This window comes from Struthio camelus, chromosome 3 (assembly GCF_040807025.1).
Source record: "Struthio camelus isolate bStrCam1 chromosome 3, bStrCam1.hap1, whole genome shotgun sequence".
Taxonomy (NCBI): domain Eukaryota; kingdom Metazoa; phylum Chordata; class Aves; order Struthioniformes; family Struthionidae; genus Struthio; species Struthio camelus.
This window is the reverse complement of record NC_090944.1, coordinates 124,281,885-124,298,586: the sequence shown is the minus strand read 5'-3', so window position 1 is coordinate 124,298,586 and position 16,702 is coordinate 124,281,885. Positions and strand designations below refer to the sequence as shown.

Genomic DNA, 16,702 nt, shown 5'->3' with positions numbered 1-16,702 from the left:
TGCCTAAAAAGTTCTCAGCAATCATCTTTATTCATGGAAAACAGCAGATACATCCTTCATGCTGGTTGCTCACCTTGATGTCTTCAGCCTGATGTTGCTTGACTGTAGGTCACTGTTTGCCTGCTGGAGTTTCCCTGGCTCCACTGGCACTCCAGGTGCCAGTGCGGCAGTGCTGGGTGTCTTGCAACCTGAACATAAAGCATGCTCAAGAGAATCTTTGCATCCATTTCAGTCGCTTCAGATCAGGCCCCTTGAAGCAAAGCATTGCCGGAGCTATGCTCAGATCCAACACCGCTCCTCTAGGTTCCACATTACTCTTCTGCTGCTAAGCGTTTACACTGGCCCTTTCCTGTGGTTGAACAATTTTTACCTCCTGCCTGTCCCGTTGGTGAGCGAAGCTCTGCTCTGGCTTATCTGCTTTCATGTGCATGCACCAGATCCTTGTTAATCTCACCTCCACATCTGCCAGTTCCCTGGGAATGTGTCTGCTAGTACTTCTGCTAAAGGTATCTTTTTCCGTAGGTCTCAGCATGCTCCTCTCCACTGCAGGATGGCTCATTCCACCTGTTATTTGGTGAAGTCTGGCAGGAGCTTTCTGCAAATTTCAGTCTTGCAGTTTGCAAGGAGGTGATAAAGTCTCCCTCTGTTTTCCTGGCAAGGAAGCGTGACTGGATCTCTGAGCCAAACAGAAAGCTGAATACCTGTTGGCTTTTAATTTCAGGGTGAACCAGACATACTAGTCTTCATAACTTTCTTAGCAACCCCCAATCAGAAACCTCTCCTCAGATGGTTCCTGCAAGCTGTCTTCTACCTGGGTTGAGTCAGCATAAGATGACTGTAGACATTTGGGCAGCTAACCATGTCGACAGACAGATATCAACAAAGCATCGATGCAAACCCAGGCTGAGGAGGATGCAGAATGCAAATTTCCCACCAGCGCACTTAGCAGAGCTCAGCACAGACAGTGCTGAGCAACTTCCATGTCTGTTATGAGTCAAGGACTGCTTTGGCCCATGAATGAAATTAATCATTTTTAGTGGTACTACCTCCTAGAAAAGAAGACACACTCTGCTTCTGTTCAAGCTTCTTAACTGCCTGCCTTCTATAGCAGAAATACAACCTGACACTTTCTCACTGCAGAACTGCACCACACTGGGATGCAGTAGGCACAAGGACATGAAAGAGGACGAGATCTGAAGAGATCTGCTGCCCGTGAAGCAATGAGGTGCTGAGATCACTTAGTTTGAACACTGCCCGGATGTCACCCTACACATGTGGAGTGAATTCTTGCACATGCTGAGTAGCAAGCATCCTGTGTGGAGCAAAGGGAAAGCTATCTTCGACCTAAGCCTAGAAAGGGGGATGAAAGTTGCCTGGCTCACTGATAAGAGCTGTGTAGGCTTAGTTGTTACTTGCCTTTTGTATGTCTGATGATACACTCACTCAAGAAGTGAGAAACCTCCAGTCCAGGCCTTTCCCAGCCTTTAGGCTCCTTCCACATACACCACTTCCCGTGAACACCCTAGATCATGAAGCTAAAAACTAGAGACAGCAAGTGCTTTCAGCACCCTTCTTGTGGAAGCTGGACCACTGTGAAGCCAGAATTGCAGGACTCGGGTGGAGAACAGGCAAAACAGGAGGTTGACTCTGCCATATGGTGGTTACGGCACGGAACGGGGTCCTTTTCCTCTCTTTAAGCATTAGTTAAACATCAAATATCACAGCAGAAGTTTGAAATGAGGCTTAGAGCAGTTTGGAACTTACTTTTTCAGGAGTGATAAGCATCTGAGCTTAGCGTTGCAACCCCAGGCCGCGCTGGGGCTGGAAATACACATCAGTGCCTCCTGACCTTGGTTTCCTGAGAACTGGACAATGTCCTTCTAGAATCAAGTCATATTTTTAGGTCCTTTTCCTTGCTGATTCATTAGGGGAGCTAATGCTCTACAAACTGCTGGGCATCTGACCCTCAAGGTGTGTTCGCCATGCACTCTTGATAAATATACACTACTTCAGTTACATAACCTGTCCAGTAAGCAGCTTCTGTACTCTCTGTGAGCGTGCAGGGGACTTGGGACCAGAATGCCTTTGCCAATGATGTGAACGGATGCCTCGTTATTTATTTTATTTTGACTGTCTTCCATTTTCGATGACTTCCTGTTATATTGACTTAATGAATGACTCAGTAGGGTTCAGTGGCCCTGGAAGTACTCCAGGTTCAGAGCAATCTTTCTGCTCTGTGCATTGCCGAAGAGCTCCCTCTGAAACAGGCCCATGAAGTCTAAAGGCTTACTGATTGAAGGGAGAGTATGCCAAGATGAAGAAAACTGGCGAAATGGTGCAGCTCGTGTGTGACCCAGGGGTGCAAAATAAAATCCTTCTTTCTAATTCAAGGCTTCCCAGACTCTAGTAGCTGAAACCCTCTCCAGTGTCTCTGACTTGCTTCACCCTTTTGTATATGGCAAAGTTTTATTTAGATCCCTGTTTTAAAAATGCATCTGAAATCAGAGGTGACCTGCAATTAGTTATGAGCAAGCAGGAGGACTGGGAAGCGTTGGTGCTTGAATTAGCATTAGAAAGAAGTAGCACTAGAGGGATGCTGTTTTTCTCCACCTTAGCCTCTTGCTTCAAAGGACTTTGGAGACATTTATCTCTCTCGAGCTTCACATATGCCTTGTGCATTAAGGCTGTATCCATATCCTTCTTTCCCTCACTGGGCCAGTGGCAAAGCAGATGTGCAATGCCACACAAAATTGGCTGTACAAGGAAGAATCTCCCTATTAAGACCTCCTGCAAAGGGAATAGGTTAAAGCAGTAACCAATTGGATAATCCTACACCTCAACTATCAGGGTCTAGGAGATCTTTCACTATTTTGCACCAGAGACCTAAAGAAAAGGCTCAGAGAGGGTATACTCCCCTACCCGGGAGTCTTGGTGGAGGGGATTTTGCCATGCCCTCTTCTCACTGCTGATGATCCCTTTCCCTCACTCTGCTGAAAGAGATGTGGCAACTACCAGCAGACTTGGGTGTGACAAGTGAACCAGGGCACCTCAGAGGTGTTTGTTTGTAAACTGTCAGTTATTCTGCCCGATGCCACAGGCACAAGTGTGCTTAGCCCTCCTTCACACTAGGCTGTGGCTTCCAGGATCTTTGTCTTAATAAGGACACAGTAAATGTGATAGCAAACAAATTCTAGCACCCTCTTGTTGACTAGGCTGAGATATTTGTTGCTTTTCTGAAGGTAATAATGATCAGGGAGTGAATACAAATAAGACCAATTAGGATTTCAAGAGTCCTAGCTGAAAGCTTCATTTGTTTCTTAACTGTACATGTCAGAGCATTCAGCAGATTAGGAATAACAAAGGACTTTTTATACCTAGGAATATAATGCTTTATCTTTAACATAGGTTTTGCTAATAGAGCAATGTGAGCACCTATCTACATGCTGCATCAATATGGAAGACTTAAAAAGTTCAGGACCTACGTAATAAAGATGTTTTGGTATCAAATATTAAGCCATTAATGGAGTTGGGCTGTGTTTTTACAAAATTTATATCTGACAACTTTAGGACTTAGATGGTATTGTAACAGATGAATGACAAAAATATACATATAACCATAAAATAAAGTGTTCAAAATACTCTGTGAAACACCCAACTAATTAATAGACTTCACAAATGCATAGGTAAGTGGTATTTTAGCACAATGATTTATAAATTGTGATCTCTGGTTCCTTGTGATAATTAGAGGAAGAGATCTTGAAGAGGAACTAGGAAAACCAGGTCTGTCTCATGTCTGTTGGTTTCTCTCCACACCTCTTCAAGAGAAATGTTCAGGGAACTGATAATGGTAAAACAGTAAAAACCTCTAGGGATAAAATGTCACATGTGCACATTTTGTTTAGAAGTAGGAGGAGCTATTTCCAAGAAACGCAGGCAACATTTGTTTGGCCTTCCTCAACCAAGCTGGCGGTGACCAGGATAAGGATGGTTACAAGGCCATTGAGACAGCTGGAATGACGTTCATGGCAAGGAGCATTCTACCTATATTTGCTGTTCCTCCTGTGCAAGCATATAGTGTGTCCTGTAATAGCTTTAATAGCTATAGTGTCACTTTAACAGCTTCTGTGTGACTGCCTATAGCAATGAATCTAATTAAAGAGCAGGTATTTAACTGGCTTGGTTTTATCGTTATCTTTATCTAATAGCTAACAATCACGTCTCTTCTATTTGCCCGTGTCCTTTGTCGTTAGCTTCAAACCAGAACAGGGCAGAGAGCTGATCCCAAAATGAAGGGCATTGCTCTGGCTTTCACAGAAAAGCACAAATTTCTGTGCTTTTACTTCTCGACCAATCCTCTTCTGAGGTGCCATGGCCTATTGCCAGTCATGAATTGTTTCGGGTAATGCAACTGTTTCTAGCACCAGGCCGACCAAGTGTGTGAGAAAAAGGGCAAACCATGACAAGATAGACTGTAGCCTCATTCAGGGATGCAGTTCTGAGGTGGTGACAGTAGAAATAGGGGAAAGCAAGCAGCTTGGCAATTGCCTACATTCATTACCATCTCAGGGTCATCTAAGCCTGCAGTGAACATGTGCTACGTCTCAAGGTCATGGCAGACAGCTGGATTACCTGGACTCAATATGTCAGCGTGCCAGACACCCTCGTGCAGAACACTTGTAAATGGACCGCAGCAATGCCAGCAATTAGAAAGCTCTGCCAATAATCTTCATTTTTATGTAAAAGCTTTAGCCTCAGCTCCTGGCACTGCTTCTCAATGCTGCTGTGGTGCCAGCCATCCTGGCCTGCCATTTTATCCCTTTTACCAATGATGCGGTGCTGCTGCATAGGTCCGGGGAACGGCAAGCCAGGGCCGCAGCCTCCTGCACTATGATCCTCGTCTCACTGAGCTGGGTGGTAAGCAGGAGGTGTGCGATGCATGCAGCTGGCCAGATGCAGACCCAGGAACAAAACCCAACCTGCCTTTGCTGTCAGGTCTGCGCTCCACCCGTGGGGAGCCTGGGGTGTCTACAGCTGAGGACACTGAGCCCTTGCCTGCAGCTCAGTGAAGGCCCCTACCTCTGGGCCTTCAACTGATGCAGAAAGCCTGCTGAGGACTTTCTGTCAGTAGGAATGCAGCAGGAAGCACCTAATGCAAAGTCTCTTGCTCATCCATGGTATTCACATCCAACGGATGATAAAACTGCAGGCTCCCTTCTCATTAATGCCTAATTAGGCTCTCTCTCATTTGTACAGCACTTTCTGTCATTAGCAGGAGAGAGCTGAGAGCCTGCCTTTAACCTTAATATGTTGTGAAGAGGCAGACTCAAACATCTTGCTGTGATCAGGTAGGGAATAGCTCCTTACACTCACTTTCAGAGGCTCCTGGAAAAGATCATACCCTTCCTCAGCGAGAGTATAGAAGCAAAATCTCTCCAGGAGCTCAACATCTGCAGCAATAAGGCTGGAAACGTCACACACAGAGAGGAGAGCAAAAGCACACTGTACTATTGACCACACATCAGAGCAACTACAAGGTCAGATTTGCCTTTGCATGGCTAAAAGAGCCCAAGTAGAAGTGCTGGACTGCAGAGGCTAATAACAGCTATCCTGTTCCTGGCAGCTAATCCCCTGTGTGGAAACGGAGAAGGCAATAGAGATTATAAGCTTCCATCTGGACTCCTGTCTCCATCACTGCTCTTTAACAGTGACTGGGAAGGAAACGAAAGCTACATCAGCCCTTCTGTCACAGACATGGCTTGCTAGGATTCCCCATTGGGCTTTTAAGTTGCTGGCATGCTAGCTGTGGCAGCATGAAAGCCAGAGTAGGTTTATCTACCTTGCCAAGAGCAGTGCAGGATAGCCCATGCTGAGCTCTGTGCTCCTGTAGCCAGGCTGCTCTTGGAGCCTCAATGTCTTAGTTTAAAGCCAGCGCGGGAGTTTCGAGCTCAGATTGAGACACCCTGACTCCTGGGCTGCACAGGAACCGATTGCAATGGAAGAGAACAAGGGGAGAGAGAGGGACAAAAAGCGTAGCCGAGTATCAGCTCTGCTCTCAAGCAAGTCAGACAAAACCAGCACTAGATTACCAATATGAATGCTCTGTGGGCTGAGTATGCTGGGCATGTGCCAGGGATGGGAACAGACAGACAGCTGAATTATTGAATTTGCAATAAAATACACGTAACAACTGAGTCCTTCCTCCCCCAGCAATGTGACATTTGCTGCCCATCATCCGGACAGCTGCAGGTTAGTTATGTCCTACTCTGTCCTGTCCAAGTGCAAATTCCTTGGGATACAGGCTGTCCCTCAATTTGTGTTTTTATCTCACCTAACCGTGGGGCTGACTCCCAGCTGAGACCTCTGGGAGTCCCAGAAATAACCTGTCACAGATTGCCTTTTGTGCATTAAGTGCACGGAAGATGGCCACGTGAAAAGAGCAGCCTCAGACCCACGTGAGAGCGCAAGTGCCTGGTGCTAGACACATCCCTCCTAACAATAAGTGGTTTGTCCATTCCCTGTGCCTATCCCTTGGCTTGCATTATCCACAGGATCTGTAAAAAAGCTGCCAAGAAAATACAAGGGCTGTCGGTCAGACTGTCAGTTTGCAGCAGCACCTTTCTGAAGCACTCCTCTCTGGTTTCCCAGGCAATCACTGAAGGACCAGGGTGCCTCAGGACGATGCTGTGTCTCCAATAGTCCTTGTGCTGGTCCTCAGACCTTCATGTTGTTCCCGTAGCAGCCCAGCAAAATTAATTGACTGGCTCGCATGCTCACTGGCCGGATGAGGAACTGAATCTGGCCTCTCTACTTGTGCAGGTGTCTGTCCTGTCAGCTCTTCTCTCCTTCCTAACTGTTTCCTTCGTCTAAAGCTCCCACTAATAGTTTTATGGACATGTTTACAAGTTGTGGCAACTTTCAACGTTTTGTGCTTCCTTATTCCAGGAGGATTTGAAAAATCTGATAAAACTTGAAATACCTTTCCTAACTTAGTAGCTCAAAGTCCATGTGGATTGTGGGGTACCTCCTCTCCTCAAAATGAGAGAGGATTCAGCTGAGGGGAGAGGCTAACCATGACAAGAGAGGACTCTAGTGAGACCCTAGCATGCTGCAGCCATTAAAAGCATGAAGCTGTGCAGGGGGAGACAAAATGAAAGGAGCCTATGGTTTTGAGCAATCCTAGACTCCTGCCTTCTGAGCTGGGCCAACACAATTTGCTTCGTTCAGGACAACCGCCTCAAGGTCATTTGTTCAGTGCTCTCTTAATTTAAGCCACGAAGTCATAGAGGTTGTCCCCAAACATTCTCCTCTCCTGCTGCTAGGAGGGGGAGAGGAAAAAGAAAGCGAAAAAGGAATTGGCAAAGTTTAGTTTGCTGAAAAACTAGGTTGTTTTGAGTGTTTCCCTGGTTCTGCTCTGTTTAGGATTAGAAACAGCATGAATTTAGTCCCTGACTTTTGTGTGGCTGGGATGGTACACTGTAGTTGGACCCAGCCAAACCCTACGTGGTTGGAGGGTACCCTCCTTCCCGCGTTCGCAGCACAGGGGTGGGCAGAAGGGCTCTCCCTGCCTCTGCACTGGAAGCATTGGGGAAAAGATCGGAAAAGTGGGGACCTTTGCTTAAGTAGCTGTACAGAAGAGCACTTCACAAGTGAAATGAGTTCAAAACTGAGCCCCAGAGCGCTCTTTGAACAGCGCTGAGTTCAAAGCTAGAGGAAGCAGATTCATAGAATTAATAACAGTTGCTATGTAGAGGCCGAACAGTATCTCCAATTAAATCCTTTCAGTAGGATAGTCTACAGGATAACATAAACATGGTAGCTGGGAGGGGGATAACGATCATTATCATGGGGGTGATGTGGAGAGAGGAAGCACCTGTCTGCCATGCAATTCATTGACAGTATGAGGAAACATTGTGTTGTAAGTGATTTTACAAGCTTCCTGTGAAAGTCAGGCATCTTCCCAGCCTGCTTGTGTGAATCTTACTGACAGCGATGGATTACTTTATCCTTAAAGAAGGCAAAGCCTTGCAGGGCTCCCAGAACAAGGAACAGAAGCTGTTTACATGCCTTGAAACCCACTACGTTTGTACAATGAGCAACCTGAGCATGGAAAGAAAGGCAGCATCACCCTGCCTAGCTACAGGCACTTCTAGGCAGCACCTAGAATTAGGTGGGTCACCTGAGGTAAGAACATAAAAGACTCGTCCTAGGGCAGGTCATGCAGCCCAGGACCAGGCCCTGCTGTGAAACACCTCTTGGAGGACTTTTTCCTCTCTCCACTTCCTCTAAAGACTTCTAAGGAGATGAGTCTCTTAATTTAGATCATTCCTTTGAGTCTCCAAAGCTTGATGGCATGATTCTTACCCAGGCACACTCCAGTCACAGACCAGATCCAACACGCTTCCCTCCCTAAACATCTCTATCCAGTTACCCCAGACATTTTCTTTCCATTTCTGTTCGTTCCCTTGCTTCTCCCTTCACAGCTCTTCCCGCAGCCCCTGGAAAATGAGCCTGGGAAGGAGCGCAGAAGGTTGCCCCAAGGCAGGAGACACATACATACGCACACTAACAACATCACATGTTATTAGACAACAGCCATTTTTTTCCTCTCTTCCCTAGACGGTCACTTACCAGCTCAAGCAACAGGGCAAGCCTTGAAGGCAGGCGAAGAAATAACACATGGTTAGGGCAAAACTACTTGGTGATGTTACTTCCACGTTTCAGTTCTCCGAAAGATAGTACCAATGTTGTTTGCTACTCCTTCTGCAGCATCTTCTCATGCTCTCACACCCTGCAGTTTATCCTCTGGTGGATTTTGCCCTGTGGAAACAGGAGGAGGATTGAGTGCTTTTAACTCTTCCCTTTGATAAGGCTTCCTTTTCTGCTCCCTGTAGACAAGGGTAAAGTGGCTCTTTCCTCCTGTCTTCTCTCTAATAAACAAGATGGAGAGAGAAATTCAGGGAAGAGGGTGGCAGCCACCTAAACTGTTACAGTAGCCCTTTCACCTCTCTCATTCAGTCCAGCATGAGGTAGCCTGGAAAAAACAAAATGTCTTTCCTTCTGTTCCTGCGGGCAGCAATGCCTATCTGAGCCAACTCTGACAGAGTTTGGGCAAAACTGTGTCTATCTCCTAAGTCAACACCAGCATATCTCTCCACTAGAAAAAAACGGTCCCCCAATTCTGAGAAGTCTAGAAAAAGACATAAAAAGTTATACAGAGACTAGACTGAAACCAAAAGAAGACATCTACTTACTAATGCAGGGCTTATCACTGCTCCTGCTGAAGTTGCTGGGACTTCTGGTGGTGACCATGAGGAAAGAGGTGAGCTCTCTCTGAGACCACTGTGCCTCAGCACAACTCTAGCGTTACCAGTGTTTGCTAGGATCAAAGTTACCCAAGCATGTTGTAAGAAGAGACCATGCTCCCCCTCTTCTGGGAATAATTTCTGGTCTACACAGCCTGGAGTCTGATTCAAAGGTCTAGGGAAATTAGACTGGACCTTTGGCCTGTTGATTACTGAGAAGGAGGGTTTTCGGACAGGTGGAAGGTGCAATCTGTGCTTTTCGTTACTGTTATTCTCTTTCTCTTTAATGCCAGGTGAGACAGACAAATCAATTTTCTCATTGCATATTTGAGCCCTGAAAAAAAAAAAAACAAACAAAAAAGCAACAACCAACAATCTTTCCAAAGAGACAAGCCACTTAATACAGACTAGGGCTCCTTTTGACTTCTGCAGATTGATTTGAATGCTCTGAGCATACGGAGAAGTCCCAAATATCACTTCTCCCTGGAAAAACACCTAGGAGGGTCTGTTTCTTGTTGTACTGGGGGAGTGGGCATTTTGCTACAGTTGCTGAGGTGTGTGGCTGTTGCAGCAAGAATATTACCTGTTATGTAATGAAGACCACCCCCAGTCCCTGAGATATACAGCTCTTACTCTTCCCACATTGAACTAGTTTTCAGACAATGAACAGAAAAAAAAAAAAAATCAATGAGCCTGTAAATTGAAGTTACATTAAAACCAGCTCCTTTAAGAAAGCGAGCCTTGCCAAAGATCATTTTTGTGTCAGTAATTACGCTGGTGGTAATAGCATACGCCTGAAATGGAATAATTATCTATGTATCAGTAGTTAACATGCTCTTTCAAGTAACAGCTTATTCCCAAATAATATCAGTTAAAAAGCAAAGGAAACTTAAAATTGAGGTATACTTCTTGGGTGCTCAAAGGTTTCTGCATCCCTTTACACAAACAGGCTAAAAGAGAGTTTACAGATAACCATCTCTCTCCAACTTCCTATGAATAGAGCCGAAAGATATCATCCCAACAGCCATAAACCTTTGGCTGAGTATCTGAATGGATACCTACCAATCTGCCTGAACAGGACAGCATGACTGAAGAAAAGGTTTGTTTCTTGTGGATGGACACAGAATATTCTATACAATAAAAACAAAAGAGTAAAACGAAACACAGATAATCCTTCAGGTCTTTATTGTTGCTGTAGAGTAACTGATACATGGTTAAAACATTCTAATATGATCAGTGAACTTTGAAAACTAAGGCTATTTGTAGATTTGTTGCATCTCGGTGTTTCTTTTCATACAACGTACATATAAAATCAAGTTATAAAAACAGGGATCTTGTTTAAACAACTGAGATTGAGATTGACGTAACGCATAGAACTAGGAACTACATTCAGTACGATCAGCACAACACCTTACAGACCAGCTTGGGACCCTGCAATTCTGAACACAAGAGAAACCTCTCAGTCTGATGTTCTGTTATCCAAACTGATGGTCTGTTATGACAAACACAGATGATGGGATTTCAACTTTCTGTTCTGAGCACAGAAACCCATGATTCTGATATGGAAACATTCGACTGAGCAAATGAAGAGTATCCTCAAAGGCAAGAAAAACATGTCATTTATCTCCAATAACGTAAGCAAACCTAGCAGAGATGTACATCCAGTAGAACAAGCATTACTGCTAAACATCACAGCTACTGGGACTACAAGAGAACGTGAGCTTTGAGAAGGTACGCTAATGAAGTGAAACATGTATTGGTGCCAACACGTGCTCCAGGAAAGATCAGTGTGTTTGATTCCTGGAGTACGAGCACCTTTGAAATTTCAATGCTGTCAGATTAAAGTGATTTACCTGGCATGTCTTAGTAAGTGCAGTTTGAATAAGGAAACAGGGTGAATAAGAACAAAACAGTCTCCCAAAAATCTGTATATTAGAACCTTTTGAATAAAAAGCTAGATTTTGACCAAAGAGAAAACAAAATTCTCAGAAAGATTTTGCCCTAGTTCCTTAATCCCTTTTTTAAAAAAGCAGCTTCCATATTCGCAAAGCTTTTTCTTTTTAATTCAGAGTTTTTTCTGTTTTGCATTTCTAACTGAGCTGAAAACACAATGCACATTATCTGAAAAATTACATCTGTCTCAAAGTAAACACCCTTCCTTGTGAGAGGAGGATTCTTCATCTAACATGTGCGACCCTGCATTACGGAGCCAGACAGTGCAAATGTGACATTTACAGCTGACAAGATTATTATTTCTGCTCCGTCTAAATATATGAGAGAAGAGGAAGAATTATACATTTGCAGAATGTTTACCACATTACAGTATGCTACATGTTTGGCTCCAGCTGGACAGAAAACCCTCTGTAAGGGTCAGTTATTGGCTGTATTTTATTTCATTTTAAGAGTCAACTCTAATCAAATATAGAGTTAAAATATATTAGAAATCTCTCATTACTTCATGACCAAGACTCACACTGATGTTCCTGATAAATTTTTTTTGATATCACAAAGTTCTTTTAAGGACTGAAAAAAGTATAGCTGGTATTTATGTAAGCAACGTATAATCCATTCTCTGCAGTCACTTCTCAAGATTACTTTAAGGCTACATGAATAGGCCGGCCATGGTTACTACTGGTGTGAAAGCACAACCATGGCTTGAGACAGATTAGAAGCCTTTTAGATCACCTTCTTTAAATTTCTCCTTTGCTATGACAGTTACCTGGATGTGCAGGGAACTGAATCAAAGCAGAGTGTTATGCTAACAAAAACTACACCATGTACATTTAAGCTGCAACCACGCGTTTGATATCACTAAGTTAGATTTAAAAATGTCATCCTAGTGCAGAAAGAACCCCCCTTCACTCGTGACAACAAAACAGCAGTTACCAGTCTTTAGGTAATCAAATACAAATACGAAAAACATCATTAAGAAACATAATCCTAAATATAAACATACTTTTTATCTCTACGAAAAAAAGGGGATTAAAAAACTAGAGTAAAACAGATGGCTTCAAGTACTTTCTGCATAATAAACAATTATTCATTATAAGCATAGATTAAAAAATAGCTGTCATCTTGCAAGGTACAGTTAAATAATAGGCTGGTGATTCTTTCCAAAAATAGCCTTTAATCCCAACACATTCGACAACATGCTTAGTGTTATAATTTAGCAGAAAACAGATGTGTCTGCAATGCTGAAACAATACTTGAGAGATTCAGCATAGTACAGGATACAGTCTCTACTCTGCATGTTCACATTTCACAGCAATACAACTCAGCATCCTGAGTCAGGCCATCTCCACTGAGCTCAAACAAGCCTCATGCAACAAACAAATATTTAGTAAGTCAGGAAAGCTCTGTGGCAATACAGTTGACCAAGCAGTCTAACAATGTTTGCGGTTGAAATCTAAACTGAAGCATCTCCTAAGTGCTGACAATGTTTATTCCATTTACTATGTGACCACAAGCATTACTTTTACTATGTATGATAGGGAATATGCTTGCAAAGCGTCTTGTCCGAGTTTAAACCTTCAGACTTGCTGAACACCGGGAAAAGCAGGGAAAGTTTTCTAGTAGGAGTCCAGAAAAGGAAAGAAATTACAAAGGGGTGTGGGAAAGAAAAGATGCAATCAATCTATCAAGCAGAATATTGCAAGGGGAAGATGAAACTCAGTTCGTCTGTGCTGTGGTAGTCTGAAACACATTTCTTCTCGTACCTATAAGGAGAGGACCATTGCATCAGATGCATTTCAACAGGTCTCGCTGACACACAGAAAAAGCAGTCTTTGTACTTAGGTATATCGACACTTGAAATGTCTAAGGAAGCATTATGAAAGCAAACATAAATGCTTCAAAGAAAAGGTATCTTGCCTTCACTGGCAAATAAAAGTTTTCAACCAGTAATGTCTACAAAGAGACCTTTTAAAAATATATTTGCCAGCTATTCAGAGACATTTAGTCATTTATTTTTGCTTCTACCAGAAAAAAAACATACCAATAAACAAAAAACAGCCCTCCTTCTCACCCCTCTCTAAATACTACAGTAGGAACAAGTCTTCCAAAGCTAACAGGAAGATCAAGACAATATAAAACAGTGAGAAATCAACCCAGCTGCATAGGTCTAGTAAATACTCAGTTAAGACTTAAACGAAGGCAGAGCCAGCATGGCTGTCTGTACTACAACACAAGACAGCAAGGCTTAGAAATTCTTCTAATTTCTGATTTACTGAGCCGGAACAGGTTGAATAATAAAGTTCCGTAGTGTTTGGGAAAGTATTTTAAATTAAGCTTGAACATTTGAAATAGCAAAAAAGAAACGGAACAACTATCGTCAAACCATCATTAAACGTCCTAGCTTTTCAAGTCTGATGCTTACTTTATGACAAATGTGATTATATAGAAATCATATATCTGTCTCTGGTAGCTGGACAGCTTGGATTTGTACATTAAAGTTCAGTGCATATCACGTTTGTTAACATCCTTACGATTGTTCAATAATCCAGCAATTTGTTTCATAATTACAGCAGAATGTGTCTACTAGCTGCTTGCAAGAGCAATGTTGAAGTTACATTCAGAGATAAAAACTATCATTTTCACATGTAGCAGTAACGTTTGTCTTTCCTTTCACAGAATTAAGTGCAAATGTCTAACAAATAATGGCGATAGTAAGAAAAGACAATTCTCATGCAAAAATTTTTCCCGTTTACAAAGTCTGCAGTATGTCTCAAAAACACCCACTTTATCCCTTCTCTACCCCCAAACTAAGTGGTTTTTGTTTTTGTGTCGTGTATTGTCTGTTGCTTTTTAAAATACTGATGACAAGCAAGTTCAATTAGTTCCAGCCCACCAAATATTTTCTGCTGCACGACAAAAAAGACAATCATGGCTGCAAAATACCATCGTGCAAAGCTGCACAGGTACAGCAGTACAAACATACTCAGTGTGAACACTGTCCAGTACAGGAGCGAGATGCACTTAACCGCTAGGACCCTGAGCTCGGATTTGCATGGTGGAATAACACTTTGCCCCGTCGCATCGAAGCACTTTGTGCCTTCGTAGAATTGCCGCAACCTCTCCTCTTTCTCTTCCCAACGCTTCTGGCACCAAAGCTGCAGCTCCTCCTTAGAAGTGGGCACCGTCTCTATTGGATATCTCTGGACGTGAAAGTGAATCTCCTTTGGGAAGTTTCCATTCAAAAGGTGCTTCTCTGTCTGAGGAATGTTTTGGGGGTATGCCACAGTGATGTCATGGATAGCATCAAGATTATTACCTGGAAGAAAGATTTTTGAGAAGATCAATACAGATCGTACAACGGTCAGAAACGCTAATTAGCTTCAAGGCACGACTGAAAACTGCGGCAGAAATCCCAAAGATTTGTTAGCTAAGTAGAGCATATTTTCTATTCGAGAATCCAAAGGCTGGGAAGTCAAATATTTCCCTACCAACATCTATTCTGAACGTGAGCAAAAATGTTTAGGAACAAAATGATATTCATTTGTACAAACTAATGCAGAACTACAACACAATGAGTAAGAGGATTAAGTTGAATTCGAAGAAGAAAAGATACACATCTGGTCTTGGAAAAAGAACAGATTATGTGAGACTAATCTTTTATTGCACTTTTGCAAAACATTCACCCGCACGCTGCCAGCTGTAATTACCTCTAACTAATCAAATACAACTTAGTATATGCTCCTGTGAATACTGAAAAAAGATTCAGTTTGAACTTTGACTTGGAGCAAGCAGCATACACAATCTTAATTCACTGAAAATTGGGAAAACATACATGAAACATACACAAGTTAAATATGAGGAGTTCATTAAAGTTAGGGTATCTCACAGAGGATAAGGAATATCTCTGTAGCTCAGCCAGCTTTGCGGAGTACTCCAATTGACACAATTTCTTTCAATCTGACCACCTAGTGCTCTAATGAGGTAAGCTACTGTATTTTGTATTTACCAGATCTGGAATGCCAAGCACACAGTAAATGAGGGAGAAGCCAAGCTTTAAGTAAGCTGAGTAGAGTTGACTATTTGGTTAAAGTGAGTAGAGTTAACTGTTTTAAAAGCATTTGTAGATGAGAAATCTAAAGGAAACACTGTTGAAAAAAAAAAAAAAACTTTACTCTTTGCCACACCTGACCAAGCCAACACTCTTGAAAGGACGTCACTATTGCTACAGTGGGTTTTGCTATTGCATCTTTGTACAAAAATAATTTTACACACATGCACTTTCTGAACTCCCTCTTTATCCCCCAGCTTCTGACCAGACAACATTCTTTTTAAATTTCATGAAGTCAATTCTGCTAGTGTAAAACCGACCTAAAAATAGGAGCATGGTGCACTGGATGTTGCATAACTGTTAAGTTCTGCCAGCAGTGATTTATCCTGTGTTTCTGTTTTTATTTTGCTTGCTGTTTCAGGGCAAAATAGAATTGGAGACTAAACACTATCTACAGTCGCAGCAATTGAAGACTTTTGTTCTCAGAGACAACGTCACTTTTTGTGGAGACAATAATAACCTATTTTTTAGTCCCCCTTCCCTTTTTCATTTGCTTCCCTTCCCCATCATTTCTGCCTTCCTCATAGCTCTAAAAATGACACCAACAGAACAGAGAGTGTTACTTTAAAAGGCCAGCGTTCGAAATGATACATCTAAAGTTCAAATTTCACAAGAGGGGGGAAAAATCCTCTTCAGCTCTTCAGACTATTTTACAAATATACTGTCTTATAATGATCTCTCCGGGAGAGTTTTGTGGCAGATTATTTCTGCTTTTAAAGAACTATATCCGGCTCCTAGCACGTTCACCAGAGCAAAACTCAATATCCCAGTTTTTATCTAGCTACAGAATCATATCCTACCTAGGCAGAGAACCACTGTCCTCTGCAGAGGTAAAATCTTTCAGGTCTCCTTTCAAGAGATGCCAAAATTGAATGTATCTTGGTAATCAGCCTCTACAAATGGAAACAACAGCCAGTGTGCTTCACCTTTGTGCAAAGCATGTACTACTACTTCCAAACAGCTGGAATCTCTCCTCCCCCTACTCCAAACATTTACACCATCAAAAGGATTATCATCGGTCTATAGGATATCCCCTCGCCCCAAGTTCCTGGCACGTCTAGGGGAAGGGCTGCTGCATGTGGCTCAAAGAGATATCCAGCTCTTAAAATCTGTCTTCTTTCGGATCCTCCATAGTTCCCCAGGTCCTAATGGCGCATAAAACCTACCCACTTTTAACTCAAGAGAGAAGCACTTGTCTTTGTGAGATCCTTACAGGAAAAAAGTCCAAAGAGCCTCGGGCTACACAAGTTTCTTACCTATCTTGCAGTCCTTTCTGTCTTTGCAGCTAAACAGTCTATTTGCCATTACTAACTAAGGAACATGCAAATGTTCTGGGAAA

At 42.8% G+C, this 16,702-nt stretch overlaps 1 protein-coding gene across 9 annotated transcripts in view; it reads right to left on the bottom strand.

Annotated features, from left to right (window-relative positions):
• Window positions 1-10,470: 10,470 nt before the first annotated feature.
• Window positions 10,471-16,702, bottom strand: part of LCLAT1 (lysocardiolipin acyltransferase 1) — a 177,196-nt gene continuing 170,964 nt past the window's right edge. For all 9 annotated transcript variants that reach the window (XM_068940105.1, XM_068940104.1, XM_068940103.1 and 6 more), the window contains one exon: window positions 10,471-14,571. In XM_068940105.1, the coding sequence (XP_068796206.1) occupies window positions 14,063-14,571 (509 nt within the window). In that variant the 3' untranslated portion in view covers window positions 10,471-14,062. The remainder of the gene's footprint in view (window positions 14,572-16,702) is intronic.